The sequence below is a fragment of the Natrix helvetica genome (assembly GCF_964273705.1).
Source record: "Natrix helvetica genome assembly, chromosome: 4".
NCBI classification, from domain to species: domain Eukaryota; kingdom Metazoa; phylum Chordata; class Lepidosauria; order Squamata; family Natricidae; genus Natrix; species Natrix helvetica.
Window position 1 is genome coordinate 166175754 of NC_138550.1, and position 19680 is coordinate 166195433.

Sequence of the window (19680 nt, forward strand, 5' to 3'; positions counted from 1 at the left end):
TGTAGAGAGTGTGGTGGCTTATCAGTTTCCACGACATCTGGAGGAAAATGATTATCTAGACCCGCGCCAGTCCGGCTTTCGCCCTGGGCACAGCACGGAGACGGCCTTGGTCGCGTTGGTGGATGATCTCTGGAGGGCCAGAGATAGGGGTTGTTCCTCTATCCTGGTCCTATTAGACCTCTCGGCGGCTTTTGATACCATCGACCATGGTATCTTGTTGCGCCGACTGGAGGGGTTGGGGGTCGGGGGCACCGTTCTACGGTGGTTCGGCTCCTACCTTTCCGGCCGGACGCAACATGTGTTGACAGGGGAGCAGAGGTCGACTCCAAGCCCCCTTACCTGTGGGGTGCCACAGGGGTCGGTCCTCTCGCCGCTCCTGTTCAACACATATATGAAGCCGCTGGGTGAGATCATCCGTGGTTTCGGGGTGGGATACCATCAGTACGCTGATGATACTCAGCTGTACATCTCCACCCCGAACCACCCCAACGAGGCCGTCGAAGTGATGTCCCGGTGTGTGGAAGCCGTATGGGTCTGGATGGATGACAACCGACTCAAGTCAACCCCTCCAAGACGGAGTGGCTGTGGGTTCCGGCCCCCCGGTTCAACCAGTTAATTCCATCTCTGGCCATCGGGGGCGTACAACTTGCCCCGGTGGAGCGGGCGCGCAATTTGGGCGTCCTCCTGGATGCTCGGCTGTCCATGGATGACCATGTGACGGCCGTGGCGAGGGGGGCGTTCCACCAGGTTCGCCTGGTGCGCCAATTGCGCCCCCTATTGGACCGGGATGCCTTGCGCACAGTCACTCATGCGCTGGTGACGTCTCGCTTGGACTACTGTAACGCTCTCTACATGGGGCTTCCCTTGAAATGCACTCGGAGACTACAGTTGGTCCAGAACGCGGCCACGCGGGTAATTATGGGGAGTACAAGGTACTCCCATGTGACACCTTTCCTGCGCGAGCTGCACTGGCTCCCTGTGGTCTACCGGGTGCGTTTCAAGGTCTTGATAACGATCTTTAAAGCGCTCCATGGCTCAGGACCTAGCTACTTACGGGATCGTATCCTACTCCATACATCCCTGCGACCAATTCGCTCGCACAGAGAGGGACTTCTCCAGGTGCCGTCCACCAGACAATGTCGGGGGGCGGCGTCTAGGAGCAGAGCCTTCTCTGTTGCGGGCCCAGCCCTGTGGAATGACCTTCCCCCGGATATTAGGACCACCTCTGACCTCCGCGCCTTCCGGATAAAGCTCAAGGCCCACCTATTCCAAGTAGCTGGCCTGGCTCAACCATAGTTCGTTCACACTGCTCCTGACGGGTTTTTTAATTTTGTGGTTTTTTGAATTTTATTAGGGGTTTTTAAATTGTGTTTTTAATTGTCTTTATTCATCTGCCTACCTCCTCCATGTACATGTATTCGTTTATTTGTGTGTGTATTGTCTATAGTGTATTTTATGTGTCTTTTATTGTACGCCCCCCCGAGTCCTTCGGGAGAGGGTGCGGCTAAGAAATAAATTTATTATTATTATTATTATTATTATTATTATTATTATTATTATTATTATTATTATTATTATTATTATTATTATTATTATTATTATTATTATTAAGTGTTAAGTGAATATGGCTTCCCCATTGACTTTGCTCACCAGGTTGCAAATGATCACATGACCCTGGGTCATTGCAACCGTCATAAATATGAACCAATTAACAAGCCTCCAAATGTAAATCACGTGACCGTGGCGATGCTGCAAGGGTCGTAAATGTGAAAAATGGTCCTGCCACTTTTTTCAGTGCTGTTGTAACTTTGAACAGTCACTAAATGAACTGTTGTAAGTTGAGGATTACGTGTATATATAAGATAAAGGTTCCCCTCGCACATATGTGCAAGTCGTTCCTGACTCTAGGGGGCGGTGCTCCTCTCTGTTTCAAGCCTGAAGAGCCAGCGCTGTGTGAAAATGTCTCCCTGGTCATGTGGCCAGCATGACTCAACACTAAAGGCGCATGGAACGCTGTTCCCTTCCCACCAAAGGTGGTTCCTATTTTTCTACTTGCATTTTTACATACTTTCAAATTGCTAGGTTGGCAGAAGCAGGGACAAGTAACGGGAGCGCACTCTGTTACACGGCACTAGGGATCCGAACCGCCAAACTTTCTGATCAACAAGCTCAGTGTCTTAGCCACTGAGCCACCGTGTCCCTATGTGTATATACACACACACCAACACACTCATACACATAAGCATGCACACACTGCTCTACTTTATAAACTGCGATCTCTTAGCCATGATTTTGACCAGCTATTTAAAATCCCTTTCTAAATACAGTTTCAAGCAAGTTTTAAAAGAAAACCACGCTGAATATTCAATTCACGATGGATATTAATATTAATCATAATAAAACACACACACACAAAACCAAGCAAAAAAAATTGCCCCAAAACTTGTTTCTAAAATTTGTTGGACTCCCCCAGAGCAAAGCTGGAGGCTGCAGAGGTAAGCAAGAGAAATCTCACTGTCAGAGCATAAATCCATGCATGAACCATGGATACATTCAAGATAATTTTCTCATTGCAATCACTAAAGGTTCCACTTATAAATAACTTTTTTTTATCTCAAAGTAGCAGGACTCAACTATATTGCATTTGAAAGACTCATCCATTTTAAAATGATTTATAATACAGCACTGGGGCAAATACAATTTCATTATTTAAAATCTGGTTTAAGAGAAAATAAGCTCTCCCTCAGGCACTTTCACTCTCTATCAACGTTTAACATTTAGGTGACAGGTTAAGATATTTTTGTTCCCCTTTTTTGTATAATTTTTATTAAAACTTTTAAAGAAGGTAAAAACTAGCTCCGACTAATATAAAATAAGGAAGAAAAAAAGAAAGATCGAGGGAAAAAGCAAAAAGTGCAGGAACAGAAGTTGAAGAAAAATAGAAAAGGTGCTAATTCAATGCACCTGTGTTTTAATATTAAGAATTATCATTTATACTTATTCTGATTTTTTTTTAAAAAGGAAAAAGAGTTTGTGTTTTAAACAATACATTCAATTTGTTGTTGTGAGTTGCAAAGTTGTGTCCGACCCATCACAACCCCATGGACAATGTTCCTCCAGGCCTTCCTGTCCTCTACCATCCTCTGGAGTCCATTTAAGCTCACGCCTACTGCTTCAGTGACTCCATCCAGCCACCTCCTTCTCTGTCGTCCCCTTCTTCTTTTGCCCTCAATCTTTCCCAGCATTAGGCTCTTCTCCGGTGAGTCCTTTCTTCTCATTAGGTGGCCAAAGTATTTGAGTTTCCTCTTCAGGATCTGGCCTTCTAAAGAGCAGTCAGGGTTGATCTCCTCTAGGACTGACCGCTTTGCAGGCCAAGGGACTTGAAGGAGTCTTCTCCAGCACCATAGTTCAAAAGCCTCTTTCCAACTTTCACAGCCTTACATTGCAACTGTACATTCAATTAGTAAGCACATATTACTAATCTAATAGTTCTTTAGATATTGAGAAACGTACTCAAAGTTTGCTGACTTGAAAATCAACCATCAGTATTCTTACCTGGGTAATGAAGTACTGATTTGCAGTCTAGGTAAAGATGGAATGACTTCCACTGTACAACCGGTAGTCTTTATTCCTGGCAGTTTATCCAAAAGGCAATCACTGAAGACTCCGAAAACTGAGGTGTGATAACCTGTCACCATGAGAAATCAGTCAGAGATTGAGCAGAAATAATCAATCATCCAGCACAAATGGAAAATCTACTACAGTTGTTAGAACGAGAGAGTTATTTAATTTGTAAAAAATGTACTGAAGACTGAAGGGGCTAAGTGCCAATTGGACATATTTCTAGTTTGGATAATGCCCAATTCATAGTTCTATAGTGAAGCATTTAAAAACGACGGCGAAAAGGTCATAAAGTCAGACGCAACTCAATTCAACAACTGCCTTGTTTAGCAATGGAAATTCTGGTCCCAAGGACACAGATTGTAACAGATTGTTTGGGTTATTAGTTTCCTAAATGCTTTTCTTGAAATGTGGCGATAAAAACGTCCTTTTCACTACTGTTTAGGATGTAATAATATTAACTTAAGAGAAGAACGATTCTGGCGTTTGAAAAAATAATCACACACAATCTGAAATGGTTTGCAGAAGCTACACTTCTCAATGTAGAGAAAAACCTGTTCGTAATCTTTACCGTTGACATTGATCTGGCCTGGGGACTGAGGAACACCAACAAGTGTCACAGGGTAGAGACCAGATTCTGCAGGTAAAGAGAGAGCTGCAGGGAGGGATTCAAACTCAACACCGCTCGTCAGTAGTCCCTGGGAACATAAAAAGCAAATTCACTTTAATTCTGTTAAGCAAAAAGCATACCAAAGGTAAGGTATTATATTATGCCCCTATACTAATAAAATTACCCTTTAAAAATATTTGAATAGTTATATTAGGAATTGTAATCACTATTGCTAATTTCCTTCTGACTGTTGCATTTTAAGGGCTTATTAGATGTATTTTATTGTTTGTTAACTTGTTGAGCACATTTGTAGAAAGCCACTCATATACATTATTCATTCTGCAGAAAACATTCCTAATTTAGTACATTACCTGTAGAGCAACTGGCTGAAGGGGATGATTATGAGAAGAACCTGAAAGTGCTGGCATTTGCGTTGTCAGTTTCATCTTTAAAAATCCCTTTTTAATATCCTATGAGTTTATGCAACTCCTACCATTGATGTGCTAATTCTACTAGTAACTGTGACAACAAAACTTTCTTGCAAGGCATAACAAAAAAAGTCAAGATTTTCTTCAAATGTAAATGTGGTATCAATGCTACATAGATGTAGATGTCTCTATGTGTGTCATATACATTTTCAAAATACAAATCTTACTACAAAGTGAAACAGGTGTCATTCTAATTGTTACCCAACGGAAAAAGGATACAAAATTACCTAACAATAAATAGGTACAGCAACGGAATATCAATCTACCACGTTTCCCTGAAAATAAGACAGGGTCTTACTTTCTTTTCACCCCAGAAATAAAGGATTGGCCTTATTTTGGGGGGAAGGGGGCTTATTATTTTGGGGGTGCAAGAGGCAGTCAGCGTGGTCACCTCATGGCTGCTGTGTTGTCCTGAGAGTCTTCCGGCAGTCTGTGCAGAACCATAGAGCGGGAAGCGCACTCCCAGAATGGCCACTGCCAGATAACTCTTTGCCCCGGCTCCCGGAAGACTCGGCAGCAGGCAGCTGGCCTGACCAACCTCTTCTCCGCTTCCAGCGACTTCCAGCTGGGGTTTGGAAGCCGCAGAGGAAGCCATCCTCAGTGCTAAGATGGCGGCAGTGGCAGCCCTGGCCCTGCAGGGAGAGCTGACCCATGCCATGGCTTCTGCGTGGGTGCTGGTGGTGCTCACCAGCTTCTCCCACATTGACAAGGTGAGGATTCGAGGCATGCGAGCGGGGGGGGGGGGGGAGACAGGCGCTCGTGCGGCTTGGCATCTTCAGAATACTGCTTGGTCGGTGAGTGGCGCTCTGCCCGGCCAGAGGGGGGGGTTGTCCACTGGCCTTATTTTTGGGCAGGGCGTATATTTAGGCCCACACCAAAAATCAGGCATGGCCTTATTTTCAGTACATGTCATATTTTCGGGAAAACATGGTAGGAAGATTATGGATTTTCTATCTCAAGGATTTTTTTTTTTTGAAAATTTTTTTTTATTGGTTTTACAAAATTTTAAGGAAAGGGGTAATGGGTGTGGGTACAAATTTTGACAGCTACTTCGTGCAGGAAATGGTATTTTGAGAAGAAGTTGGGCAATCATTTTTTAAGGATGCTTTGGTTTTCCTGCACATTGGAAGGGCTGGATTAAATGATCATATCAATCCACAATTTTATGGTTTTGTGGCTCATCCTATTCGGAAAGATAAAAGGAATTATCTCACTGAGAAAGTATTGTCCAATCATACAACGATCATTGTAAAAGCCTTGTTTTTTTTTAAAAAAGAAATACCCTCTCATCAAGCAGCAAAGTCACAAAGTTTGATTATGAACGCTTTCCACTTAATCTCAATTATTCAAAAAGTATATTTTCTAGGCCATACAACTGTAACTTCTTAACAACCAGCATTCATTCTTGTCCATCTTGGTTCTGAGGATAACGGTGCATCCATCCACCATCTGTGTTTTTAAGCTCATCAGTTAGGTGTGCAAAATAAAACCCACTTCCAATGTAAAGACGTTCTGAAATACAAATGAAGCATAGTGCCTCCCACTCCCAATCCCAGTCAGTTCTGAAGAATACTGCGGCTGATGGTATCAAAAGTCACCGAGAGATAAACAAGTACATGGAGGTCTGGAGATTCTCAGTCATCCTGGTTGTCCCAAAGGCGTTTTTTTTTTCCAAGAAGGCAGCTGGACTTTCTGGCTTTTCTTTGAAGTTGTTTCTCTTCTCATCCAAAGCTGAAGAAGCTTCTTGGATGAGAAGCAAAACGTCGTCGAAGAAAAAACAGAAGGTCCAAGATGCCTCTGGAAAAAAGCAGCTCTGGGACAAGTACATGGATGAATGCACCACCCCCATCCTGGCTCTGCCCCAGGACATCAGCAAGAGTGATCAATTCTGTCCTTGTATTATATCTATACTTTCTGTCTGAAGGTAGATTGTTATTGGACAAGAGACTGTCGCAAAGAAGAGGGGGGTCAACCTATTCTCCAAAGTACATGAAGGCAGGACAAGAAGCAATGGATGGAAACAAACCAAGGAGAGAAGCAATCTAGAACTAAGGAGAAATTTCCTGACAGCTAGAACAATTCATCAGTGCAATAGCTTGCCTCTAGAAGTTGTGACTGCTCCTTCACTGGAGGTTTTTAAGAAGATATTGGACAGCCATTTGTCTGGTATGTTATGGGGTCTCCTGCTTGAGGTTAGACTAGAAGACCTCCAAGAGGCCTTCCAACTCTATTATTCTGTATTTTGTATTATTTCCTCCAAGAACCTCTGCAACTGAAGATTTGCCAACCTTGCTACAACTTGGACAATAAAAGGGAAGATTGGAAAATGGCTGATAGTTTGTAGAGATTCTCCGTTATCCAGGTCATGGTTGTCCCAAAGATGTTTTTTCAGAAGGCAACTGGACTTTCTTGTTTTTTTTCTTTTTTCAAAAGAAAAGTCCAGTTGCCTTCTGAAAAAGCAGCTTTGGGACAACCATGTCCTGGAGGACGGAGAATCTCTATAGACTTTTAGCTATACAATTTGGGATGAGCATCCTTTGAAAGGTGTGGGAGTAGGAATGGATTTCCAGAGGAAAAAATTGCAGGTTAGAGGAACCATTTGCACCACTCAGGTGACCCTGAGGACACAGATAAACCTCCAAGTGGCCTCAATGACCCTCTAAAAAGATGCAAATGACCACCTTTGTCTGCAAGTATCAATCCTTCCATTCCCAACTATCCTGTCAGAACTGAAGAAGCTTCTTGGATGAGAAGCGAAACATCTTCCAAGAAAAACAAGAAAAGTCCAGTTGCCTCCTGAAAAAGCACCTTTGGGACAAACTGGCTGATAGTTGTCCAAATGAAAGGATTCAGCAATAGCTTCTTCAGGAGGAGAAGTTCCACCATCTCCTTCAAGATTGGTGGGGGAAACACCCCTCCCCATCACTTCAAAGAGGAAGATACAACTACTTGGATCTATCCCTTAGCTCCCTTCCCAGGCAGCCTTAACTATCCAGGAGGGACCAGAACAGTATTTTTCAGTGTTGATTCATACATGTTAAAATATGTGGTTCCTTTTAAACGCAACTATTAATACATGGCAGCAATTTCAGTAACAGTAGGCTGAACCACATCACTTATCCAGACTTGAAGATTTGAGAAATATGCTTTATCTATACAGTACAAAACATATATTTGACAAATGATTATGTCAACTTTCAGGAAAGCAATATAAACATCGCAAATATGATCATCAATGTCATTTGCCATAGAAAAAGTTTATCTTCAGCATCTTTCTTTAGTGGAATTTTATTGGATTTTCTCCCACTTTCTGATGTGTGGGAAAAAGGATAATTCATATTAATGTTAAAACCTTTCTCCATAATATATTCTTATATATCATTTTTATAAAGCTGATGAAACTGTACATTTTTTAAAATATATACAAAACGACAAAGTAAAGCAGGAAGATGACAACGTTTATGGCAATATACACAACCAAGATCACTTTGCCTCCTTACCCCATAATATTAGACATTAGGCTTATCTTTCTTAATTACTAAGTTGTACATTTAATTCAAACAGAAATAAAAATTGGAACTATAATAGAGTACATTTGTACACAGAATACATTGGACTTTGATCTACCTATATTTGAAAATATATTAACCAATGTTACTACCAAAGGAATAACCCAACCTTTAATTATTTAAAATAAATAAACATTATTTTAATTTTTGTCATTCTGTCCCTCCTTTTCCCTCCTTTCTTTAATGATTCCATTCCACCATTTCTTTGATATTAGTCTTGTCCCACAGCAAGTTGTTCTGTAGCATGTTGACCGTGGCAAGTTGGTCGTGGTGAGTTGGCCATGGGGAATTGTCACCAAAACCAGAAATAGTCTATAAAACATCTTCCAACAAAATGGATACAGTACTCACAAAACTTTCAAAAAGTGCCTGACCACTACAGTGCAAATAACATATGCGATTAAAAAAATAACACTGCCTTGTGTCAAAAGATTGCAGGAAAAAAACAGAATACAGCAACCAACACCCAAAATAAGGTAAAAATAAGTAAAAATTAAGATCAGTCAGTCAAGCAGAAAACAAAACCCTAACAAAGAAACTCCAAAGGGGAAATAATACATTCCCACCAAAACTGGCAGACAAACCTACTGTGTTTTTCAGAGTATAAGACGCACCAGAGTATAAGACGCTCCAAGATTTTGAAGAGGCATTTTTTTTAAAAAAAATTGCACTCTGCAGACGTCCCAAAAACAGCCCGTGTTTTGTGAAAACGGACCCGTTTTTTGTAAAAAAAAAAAAAAAAAAAAGGGCATGCTTAGCCCTTAGGAAGCTTATAGAGTGCTCCTGGGGGCTGCGGGGGGGGGGCAAAATTGTGCAAAGAAAGACCCATTTTTCGCTCATTTCTGCCCTCCCCAGCCCCCAGGAGCACTCTGGAAGCCTCCTAAGAGCTCTGCACGGGCATTTTGGTGAAGGGGGCAGGGTTTCAGGAGGCAAAAAAATGCTGTATTCAGTGTATAAGACGCATCCAAATTTTCAGCCTCTTTTTTGAAGGAAAAAGGTGCATCTTATACTCCGAAAAATACGGTACATGTAAACAGGGAACAAACCACACACAAACTAGTATTGATGTTGTTACCTAGTCAGGTAATGAAAAATCTGGAAGCAAAAAACCAAGCTAGAGAGTACCAAGGTCTTCAACGCTGAGCTTCATATATTCTAATCTATTCAAAATTTGAAAATACAAGTAGAATTTGTATTCAAGGCATGTCCAGACACAATATAAAGGATTCCTTCTGAAGATTCCTCAGCCTTTTTAATCCCTTCCATGAACTGTCCAATTTCACCTTAACTATAGTTTTCATCAACATTGACCCCAATGCCACCCAAAGCTAAACACAAATTAGGCTTTTTGGTGAAACAAGATGCAAAACGTACCATATTTTCTACCCGGAGTTCAAAGGGCATTGGATTGTACACCATCAGCTGAACTTCACAAACGTCTCCCTGAACCCACTGAAAATCTACAGAAGAAATAAACCAAAAGTTAGTTTTGCGGATGAGACCCACACTTAACCAGAATTGGATATTGTGATCACATGTGGCTGTAGATTGTCGTATAAGATTCCGACAAGGGTCCCCAACACCTGCTCCGCAGACTGGTACTGGGCTGCACAAGCAGTGGGCAAGTGCCCAAAGCTCCATTTGTGCATGCACGAGATTAGGTTGTGCACGAGAAACCATGCTCTCTCCCCATTGCTGCCACCACCCACTCCCGCCATCACTGCTAGTCCGTGGAAAGGTTGGGGACCACTGATATAAGACCTTCTCACCGCTGTCCTTAAGGGCAATTATTAAAAAGTTCCTTGTGTTCTTGTGAAAAAGGCTCAATTGAATACACAGCCTGTACTGTCATACTGTTCCATTTATAGACATAACGGCCTGCCTCAAAACTCCCTATTTATTGAAGCACCCACATAATTTTCATTTATTTTATGTACAATCGCAACCAACATAATTCCTTTTTCTTGATAACGGCACGGTGTTTTTATTCTTTTCGTAAAACAACATGCCTTGATTGCCTCAATTATCCGGTTACATTTTAAGTTTTAAATTAAAAAAAAAACCTTTAACGTTTGCATTTTATTTTATAAGAAACCGAAAATGTGTTCGTTTTGTTAATGTGCAGATTTCTGGTTAATGTAGTAATAAATACATTCTATGCACTTGTAACTATTTTGGGCCTGCTCTCACTTCAGCAAACTTCTGCCAATAAATAAATAAATGATAATAGCATAAACAGCATATGGCCTAAATCATCCGTGGTGTACGGTAAAGCGTGAGTTTTGTTCACACTTTGCACACTAGAGATACATTATGGAAACACATTAACGCATACCTGTTATCTAGCCTAGAAAAGGCCATTCATTTGAATGTTATGCCATCTAGCATCTTTAGAGTACAGGTAGTCCTCGACTTAAAACCACAATTGAGCGCAAAATGTATGTTATTAAGTGAGACATTTGTTAAGTGAGCTTTGCCCCATTTTACGACCTTTATTGACACAGTTGTTAAGTGAATCACTGCAGTTGATAAGTTAGTCACCTGATTGTTAAGTGATCCCTGGCTTCCCCATTGACTTTGCTTGCCAAAAGGTCATAAAAGGGGATCACATGACTTTGGGGCGCGAGCAAGCAGAAGAAGTAGGCCGGCAGCCACGCAGGGTCTTGCTGGTGCTGTGGCCACAAGGCGAGGCAGGTTTTGGGGCATGGGTGGCTTGGCTGCAGGGGCCCTGAGATAAGCCGATGCAGGGCACGTGGCGCAACTCCAGCAGAAGTGGGCCTCCTGTACATGGGGAAAAAATTATAGACACCCCCCCTCCCGAAAATAAGCATTAGGACTTATTTTGGGACCCAAAAGAAAATAAGCCCCGGTCTTATTTTCGGGAAAACGTGTGTGTGTGTGTGTGTGTGTGTGTGTGTGTGTGTGTGTGTGTATCCTTCACTATATATCTGTTAGGGTTCTAAATACCATGCAGAAATAAATCATTGTCCAAGGCAAAACATCCTTTAAGGTGCAATTTATTCCGCAGGCATGTTAGTACTGCTATGGAAATTTCAACTCTGGAAGTACATGCTCTGGGTTCACCCAGTTAAAGTTCATGATCTCTCCCCACACCCACAAATCCATCACATGTTCCAATCATCATCTTCCACGCTGGCATGTACACCCATCTTCTTCCGGCCAGGTGTCGAGGTGCTGAGACAAAAGATGACCTTGGCTTCTACAAAAGAATGTCAACAATCCATGCTACAATCCTACTCCTTTCTATTCCCCCCTCCCAACTACTACACTATTGAAACAGCATAGAAAATTATAAGAAAGTGTGGCAGGCCAAAGATCCTAAAAAGAATATAATTACAGGCCTGACAGGCGGCCTCTCCTCAAAAGAAAAACGTTTCCTGCAAAGAGAATAACATAAAAGTTAACATAACAAAATTAACCACCTCTTCTCCACCCAGGGGAACCCCTTGACTTCTCGGGAAACTTCCCATTGAATTGCTTTACTAACTTCTCCACTTTCAGGTTCCCACTGTTCACCCAATTAGCTTCAGACCAAGGGTAACCCTTCCAATGCACTAAGTACTGTAAGCAACCCCTATTCAGCCTGAAATCTACAATTTTTTCCACCTCAGATTGTGTTTCCCCTTCCATCACTAAAGGAGGAGATTGAGCTTGGGTGGATGCTCTTCTGTTAGACCCAATTACTGGTTTCAACAAGCTACAATGAAATTCTGGGTCAATTTCCCCTAGACTTCTGGGTAGACTGAGTTGAACTGTAACTGAGTTAACTATCTTCACTATTGGGAATGGACCTAGAAATTTTGGACCCAATTCCTTGCTAAGCATTTCTAATCTTATGTATTTGGTAGATACAAAAACATTGTCCCCCACACGGTAGGGGTTTAGGAATGAGCGACGTTGATCATCTTGCTTCTGGTAGGCTTCTGCCACAACTGCTAGAGCCTTCTTCGTATTCTCCCATCCTTTCTTTAGCATGTCCATCCATTCACTCAAAGACATGAAAGAAGGAGGTTCTCTAGGCAACTCAGGCATGGCAACAACTCCCATGCCACTGGTAATCTGGAAACCCGCTAATCCTCTGCTGCTGTGGACCGCATCATTGTACGCCACTTCGGCGAAGGGTAGCAAGTCCGACCAGTTGTCTCGCTGATAGTCCACAAAACACCGGATGTATTGTTCCACCACCGCATTGGCTCCCTCTGCTGCGCCGTTCATGCTGGAATGAACCTCTGAGCTCAGTTCTTGTGTGGACCCAATAGATCTCAGGACCTCTCTCCAGAACTTGGCAGTGAACTGGACTCCGCGGTCTGAAATGATCCTCTTGGGTACTCCATGCAGGCGATAAATGTGTTTCACAAACATTTTCGCTAATTCGTTTGCGGATGGCAATCCTGAGCAAGCAATGAAGTGTGCCTGCTTAGAAAACAAATCAATAACAGTCCAAATTACTTTATGCCCACTGCTGTCTGGGAGTTCCATGATGTAGTCCATTGCGACCTCTTCCCATTGCCGTTTCGGGCTCTCTGCTGCAGGTGCTGTAGGTTCTGGGCTCTTGGATCCATTCAACCACGGCTGGCCTTGTTCCTCCTCCGAGGCCTCCCCCTTGGTAGGACTCTTCGTCACCTGAAGTTGAGGGTCCTCTTCCAGAGGTCGGTTGGCCATTTCCCCCTCCGAGGCCTCCCCCTTAGTTGGACTCTTTGTCACCTTAAGTTGGGGGTTCTCTTCCAGAGGTTGGTTGGGCATTTCCCCCTCCGAGGCCTCCCCCTTAGTTGGACTCTTTGTCACCTTCAGTTGGGGATCCTCCTCCGGAGATTGTTTGCCCTTTTCCTCTTCCAAGGCCTCCCTCTTGGTAGGACACTTCATCACTTTAAGTTGGGGATCCTCTTCCAGAGGTTGTTGGCCCAGATGACTTTTCTGTGCAGGCATTTGGGGCCCTCTCTTAACCACCGTGGCAATTGGTACACACGTTTGTTCTTCGGCAATTCCCTCCTCCGAGGCCTCCCCCTTGGTAGGACTCTTCGCCACCTGAAGTTGGGGATCCTCTTCCAGAGGTCGTTTAGGCTTTTCCCCCTCCGAGGCCTCCCCCTTAGTTGGACTCTTTGTCACCTTAAGTTGGGGATCCTCCTCCGGAGATTGTCTGCCCTTTTCCTCTTCCGAGGCCTCCCCCTTGGTAGGACACTTCCTCACCTTAAGTTGGGGATCCTCTTCCAGAGGTTGTTGGCCCAGATGACTCTTCTGTGGTGGCATCTGGGACCCTCTCTTTACCGCCGTGGTGGTTGGTGCGCACGTTTGTGGCATTGGGGCTGGAGCCAAACACTCTGACGCTCTGTGGCCAAGTTGACAACAATGGTGGCATTTAATTGGCCCCCACGAGGAATGGAACCTAGTTACATCTCTAAACTTAGGAACCGTTTCATCACACTGCCTTGCTCTCCAACTTGCAGCTGCCCCCTTGGTAAACCCTTCTTCCATGTTGGTGATTGCTACTCTGTAGGAAGGTGGGGTAAGAACCACTTGGGGCCTTACAGGCGCACAATTTCCCGCCATCCATCCCGCAGGCCTCCCTTTGATAATACCTTCTTCCATGGAGATTTCTTCTCTGTAGGAAGGTCTGGTAAGAACCTTTTGGGGCCTTGCAGGGGAGACTGGAACCGGTGGGGAGGTCAATCCCTCGGTTGGCCACTGCCCAGCTTTCTGCCATGGTGCCATCTGCTGAGGGAGGGCAGGTGCCCACTGGCATCCCTCCCATCCATGACCTGGGGTTAAGACCCATCCCGGGGTTGCCTGCTTCACAGGTTGCAGCTCAACCAATGATGGCTGGCTAGGGGGTTTTACGTGCCAAGGACCCTCCTGCTGGCTTGGAGGAGTTATGGGCCAAGTAGGTGCCCTTTGCTGGCTTGGATGAGTTATGGGCCAAGTAGGTGCCCTCTGCTGGCTTGGAGCATTTCCCCATGCTGATGGCAAAAGAGTTTGTAAGTAGCATCTTTTCCATCCAAGTCCTGGGAGGAAAGCCCAATTTACTGCCCAATTTGCTTCATTTACTGGTTGCAGCCCCATTTGTGGTGGCTTGCAAGTGACAGATGCTGGAAAAATTCCTTCTTCCTGCCTCCTTTGAAATTCCCATTTTGAAAGGGAATCTCTCTCCCCTCTAGTTGCAGGGTGATATGCCATTTCATTTATTGCCGTCTGGAAGGAGCCCAAACCTCCGTTCTAAGGGTGTTTTTTTTTTTCCAATCTTGCTTCTAAGCTGGGGGGGAAGGAGGGGGAGCATTCACTCACAATTTTGCTGAAGAAGTCCGTCTGAGATTTCCTTCGTCTTGTCGCGTCTCCTCCTGCATTCCTCCAGATGCAATTAAACTGGAAACAGCATTCCATTGCCTTTGAAGTTCCGTACTCCTCTTCTTATCACCAAAAGCTTCTCATTAATTCTTCGCTGATATTTACGCTGTCCCGGTCAGCATTGGGGATGCCGAGACCCACATCACCAGATCTTCCATCACCAGCCCTTCCCCCTTGATAGGGGGAGGGAGCTAGTGAAATATTTTTAAAGTAGAGAGTTGAAATAATGTTAGGGTTCTAAATACCATGCAGAAATAAATCATTGTCCAAGGCAAAACATCCTTTAAGGTGCAATTTATTCCGCAGGCATGTTAGTACTGCTATGGAAATTTCAACTCTGGAAGTACATGCTCTGGGTTCACCCAGTTAAAGTTCATGATCTCTCCCCACACCCACAAATCCATCACATGTTCCAATCATCATCTTCCACGCTGGCATGTACACCCATCTTCTTCCGGCCAGGTGTCGAGGTGCTGAGACAAAAGATGACCTTGGCTTCTACAAAAGAATGTCAACAATCCATGCTACAATCCTACTCCTTTCTATTCCCCCCTCCCAACTACTACACTATTGAAACAGCATAGAAAATTATAAGAAAGTGTGGCAGGCCAAAGATCCTAAAAAGAATATAATTACAGGCCTGACAATATCCTTCACTATGGCATATGGCACACGGTGGCTCAGTGGCTAAGACACCGAGCTTATTGATTAGAAATGTTGGCAGTTTGGCAGTTCGAATCCCTAGCGCCATGTAACAGAGTGAGCTCCCGTTACTTGTCCCAGCTTCTGCCAACCTAGCAGTTCGAAAGCATGTATAAAAGCAAGTGTTAGGGTTCTAAATACCATGCAGAAATAAATCATTGTCCAAGGCAAAACATCCTTTAAGGTGCAATTTATTCCGCAGGCATGTTAGTACCTCTATGGAAATTTCAACTCTAAATTACATCCTCTAAGTTCAACCAGTTGAAAGTTCATGATCTCTCCCCACACCCACAAATCCATCACATGTTCCAATCATATTCTTCCACGCTGGCATGTACACCCATCTTCTTCCGGCCAGGTGTCGAGGTGCTGAGACAAAAGATGACCTTGGCTTCTACAAAAGAATGTCAACAATCCATTCTACAATCCTACTCCTTTCTATTCCCCCCTCCCAACTACTACACTATTGAAACAGCATAGAAAATTATAAGAAAGTGTGGCAGGCCAAAGATCCTAAAAGAATATAACTACAGGCCTGACAGGCGGCCTCTCCTCAAAAGAAAAACGTTTCCTGCAAAGAGAATAACATAAAAGTTAACATAACAAAATTAACCACCTCTTCTCCACCCAGGGGAACCCCTTGACTTCTCGAGAAACTTCCCATTCAACTGCTTTACTAACTTCTCCACTTTTAGGTTCCCACTGTTCACCCAATTAGCTTCAGACCAAGGGTAACCCTTCCAATGCACTAAGTACTGTAAGCAACCCCTATTCAGCCTGAAATCTACAATTTTTTCCACCTCAGATTGTGTTTCCCCTTCCATCACTAAAGGAAGAGATTGAGCTTGGGTGGATGCTCTTCTGTTAGACCCAATTACTGGTTTCAACAAGCTACAATGAAATTCTGGGTCAATTTCCCCTAGACTTCTGGGTAGACTGAGTTGAAGTGTAACTGAGTTAACTATCTTCACTATTGGGAATGGACCTAGAAATTTTGGACCCAATTCCTTGCTAAGCATTTCTAATCTTATGTATTTGGTAGATACAAAACCATTGTCCCCCACACGGTAGGGGTTTAGGAGTGAGCGACGTTGATCATCTTGCTTCTGGTAGGCTTCTGCTGCAACTGCTAGAGCCTTCTTCGTATTCTCCCATCCTTTCTTTAGCATGTCCATCCATTCACTCAAAGACATGAAAGAAGGAGGTTCTCTAGGCAACTCAGGCATGGCAACAACTTCCATGCCACTGGTAATCTGGAAACCCGCCAATCCTCTGCTGCTGTGGACCGCATCGTTGTACGCCACTTCGGCGAAGGGTAGCAAGTCCGACCAGTTGTCGTGCTGATAGTCCACAAAACACCTGATGTATTGTTCCACCACCGCATTGGCTCCCTCTGCTGCACCGTTCATGCTGGGATGAACCTCTGAGCTCAGTTCTTGTGTGGACCCAATAGATCTCAGAACCTCTCTCCAGAACTTGGCTGTGAACTGGACTCCGCGGTCTGAAATGATCCTCTTGGGTACTCCATGCACGCGATAAATGTGTTTCACAAACATTTTCGCTAATTCGTTTGCGGATGGCAATCCTGAGCAAGCAATGAAGTGTGCCTGCTTAGAATACAAATCAATAACAGTCCAAATTACTTTATGCCCACTGCTGTCTGGGAGTTCCATGATGAAGTCCATTGCGACCTCTTCCCATGGCCGTTTCGGGCTCTCTGCTGCAGGTGCTGTAGGTTCTGGGCTCTTGGATTCAATCATCCACGGCTGGCCTTGTTCCTCCTCCGAGGCCTCCCCTTTGGTAGGACTCTTCGTCACCTGAAGTTGGGGGTCCTCTTCCAGAGGTCGGTTGGGCATTTCCCCCTCCGAGGCCTCCCCCTTAGTTGGACTCTTTGTCACCTTCAGTTGGGGATCCTCCTCCGGAGATTGTTTGCCCTTTTCCTCTTCCGAGGCCTCCCCCTTGGTAGGACACTTCGTCACCTTAAGTTGGAGATCCTCTTCCAGAGGCTGTTGGCCCAGATGACTTTTCTGTGCGGGCATCTGGGGCCCTCTCTTAACCACCGTGGCAATCGGTACACACGTTTGTTCTTCGGCAATTCCCTCCTCCGAGGCCTCCCCCTTGGTAGGACTCTTTGTCACCTTAAGCTGGGGATCCTCTTCCAGAGGTCGTTTGCCCAGATGACTTTTCTGTGCTGGCATCTGGGGCCCTCTCTTTACCACCATGGCGACCGGTACACACATTTGTTCTTCGGCAATTCCCTCCTCTGAGGCCTCCCCCTTGGTAGGACTCTTCGTCACCATAAGTTGGGGATCCTCTTCCAGAGGTCGTTTAGGCTTTTCCCCCTCCGAGGCCTCCCCCTTAGTTGGACTCTTTGTCACCTTAAGTTGGGGATCCTCCTCCGGAGAATGTCTGCCCTTTTCCTCTTCCGAGGCCTCCCCCTTGGTAGGACACTTCCTCACCTTAAGTTGGGGATCCTCTTCCAGAGGTTGTTGGCCCAGATGACTCTTCTGTGGTGGCATCTGGGACCCTCTCTTTACCGCCGTGGTGGTTGGTGCGCACGTTTGTGGCATTGGGGCTGGAGCCAAGCACTCTGACGCTCTGTGGCCAAGTTGACAACAATGGTGGCATTTAATTGGGCCCCACGAGGAATGGAACCTAGTTACATCTCTAAACTCAGGAACCGTTTCATCACACTGCCTTGCTCTCCAACTTGCAGCTGCCCCCTTGGTAAACCCTTCTTCCATGGTGGAGATTGCTTCTCTGTAGGAAGGGGGAGTAAGAACCTTTTGGGGCATTGCAGATGCACCTTGTTCCGCTTCCCATCTTGCAGGCCTGGCTTTGGTAATCCCTTCTTCCATGTTGGTGATTGCTACTCTGTAGGAAGGTGGGGTAAGAACCACTTGGGGCCTTGCAGGCGCACATTTTCCCGCCATCCACAATGCAGGCCTCTGTTTGGTAATCCCTTCTTCCATGGAGATTTCTTCTCTGTAGGAAGGTCTGGTAAGAACCTTTTTGGGCCTTGCAGGGGAGACTGGAACCGGTGGGGAGGTCAATCCCTCGGTTGGCCACTGCCCAGCTTTCTGACATGGTGCCATCTGCTGAGGGAGGGCAGGTGCCCACTGGCATCCCTCCCATCCATGACCTGGGGTTAAGACCCACCCCGGGGTTGCCTGCTTCACAGGTTGCAGCTCAACCATTGATGGCTGGCTAAGGGGTTTTACGTGCCAAGGACCCTCCTGCTGGCTTGGAGGAGTTATGGGCCAGGTAGGTGCCCTTTGCTGGTTTGGAGCATTTCCCCATGCTGATGGCAAAGGAGTTTGTAAGTAGCATCTCTTCCATCCAAGTCCTGGGAGGAAAGCCCAATTTACTGCCCAATTTGCTTCATTTACTGGTTGCAGCCCCATTTGTGGTGGCTTGCAAGTGATAGATGCTGGAAAAATTCCTTCTTCCTGCCTCCTTTGAAATTCCCATTTTGAAAGGGAATCTTTCTCCCAACTAATTGCAGGGTGACAAGCCATTTCATTTATTGCCGTCTGGAAGGTGGCCAAACCTCTGTTTTAGGGTTTTTTTTTTCCCAAGCCTTGTTTCCAAGCTGGGGGGAAGGAGGGGGAGCATGCACTCACAGTTTGCTGAAGAAGTTTTCTGAGATTTCCTTCGTCTTGTCGTGTCTCCTCCTGCATTCCTCCAGATGCAATTAAACTGGAAACAGCATTCCATTGCCTTTGAAGTTCCGCACTCAGCTTCTTATCACCAAAAGCTTCTCATTTATTCTTCGCTGATATTTACGCTGTCCCGGTCAGCATTGGGAATGCCGAGACCTCATCACCAGATCTTCCATCACCAGCCCTTCCCCCTTGATAGGGGGAGGGAGCTAGTGAAATATTTTTAAAGTAGAGAGTTGAAATAATGTTAGGGTTCTAAATACCATGCAGAAATAAATCATTGTCCAAGGCAAAACATCCTTTAAGGTGCAATTTATTCCGCAGGCATGTTAGTACCTCTATGGAAATTTCAACTCTAAATTACATCCTCTAAGTTCAACCAGTTGAAAGTTCATGATCTCTCCCCACACCCACAAATCCATCACATGTTCCAATCATATTCTTCCACGCTGGCATGTACACCCATCTTCTTCCGGCCAGGTGTCGAGATGCGAAGACAAAAGATGACCTTGGCTTCTACAAAAGAATGTCAACAATCCATTCTACAATCCTACTCCTTTCTATTCCCCCCTCCCAACTACTACACTATTGAAACAGCATAGAAAATTATAAGAAAGTGTGGCAGGCCAAAGATCCTAAAAGAATATAACTACAGGCCTGACAGCAAG

General features: G+C 44.7%; 1 protein-coding gene across 2 annotated transcripts in view; it reads right to left on the reverse strand.

Annotated features, from left to right (window-relative positions):
• The window catches only part of TRAPPC9 (trafficking protein particle complex subunit 9), a 361114-nt gene that overhangs the window by 281244 nt on the left and 60190 nt on the right, over positions 1 to 19680 (reverse strand). For both annotated transcript variants that reach the window (XM_081951044.1, XM_081951045.1), the window contains exons 12-14: positions 9663 to 9748; positions 4193 to 4319; positions 3556 to 3688 (exon numbers count right to left, since the gene is read on the reverse strand). In XM_081951044.1, coding sequence (XP_081807170.1) covers positions 3556 to 3688; positions 4193 to 4319; positions 9663 to 9748 — 346 coding nt within the window. The remainder of the gene's footprint in view (positions 1 to 3555; positions 3689 to 4192; positions 4320 to 9662; positions 9749 to 19680) is intronic.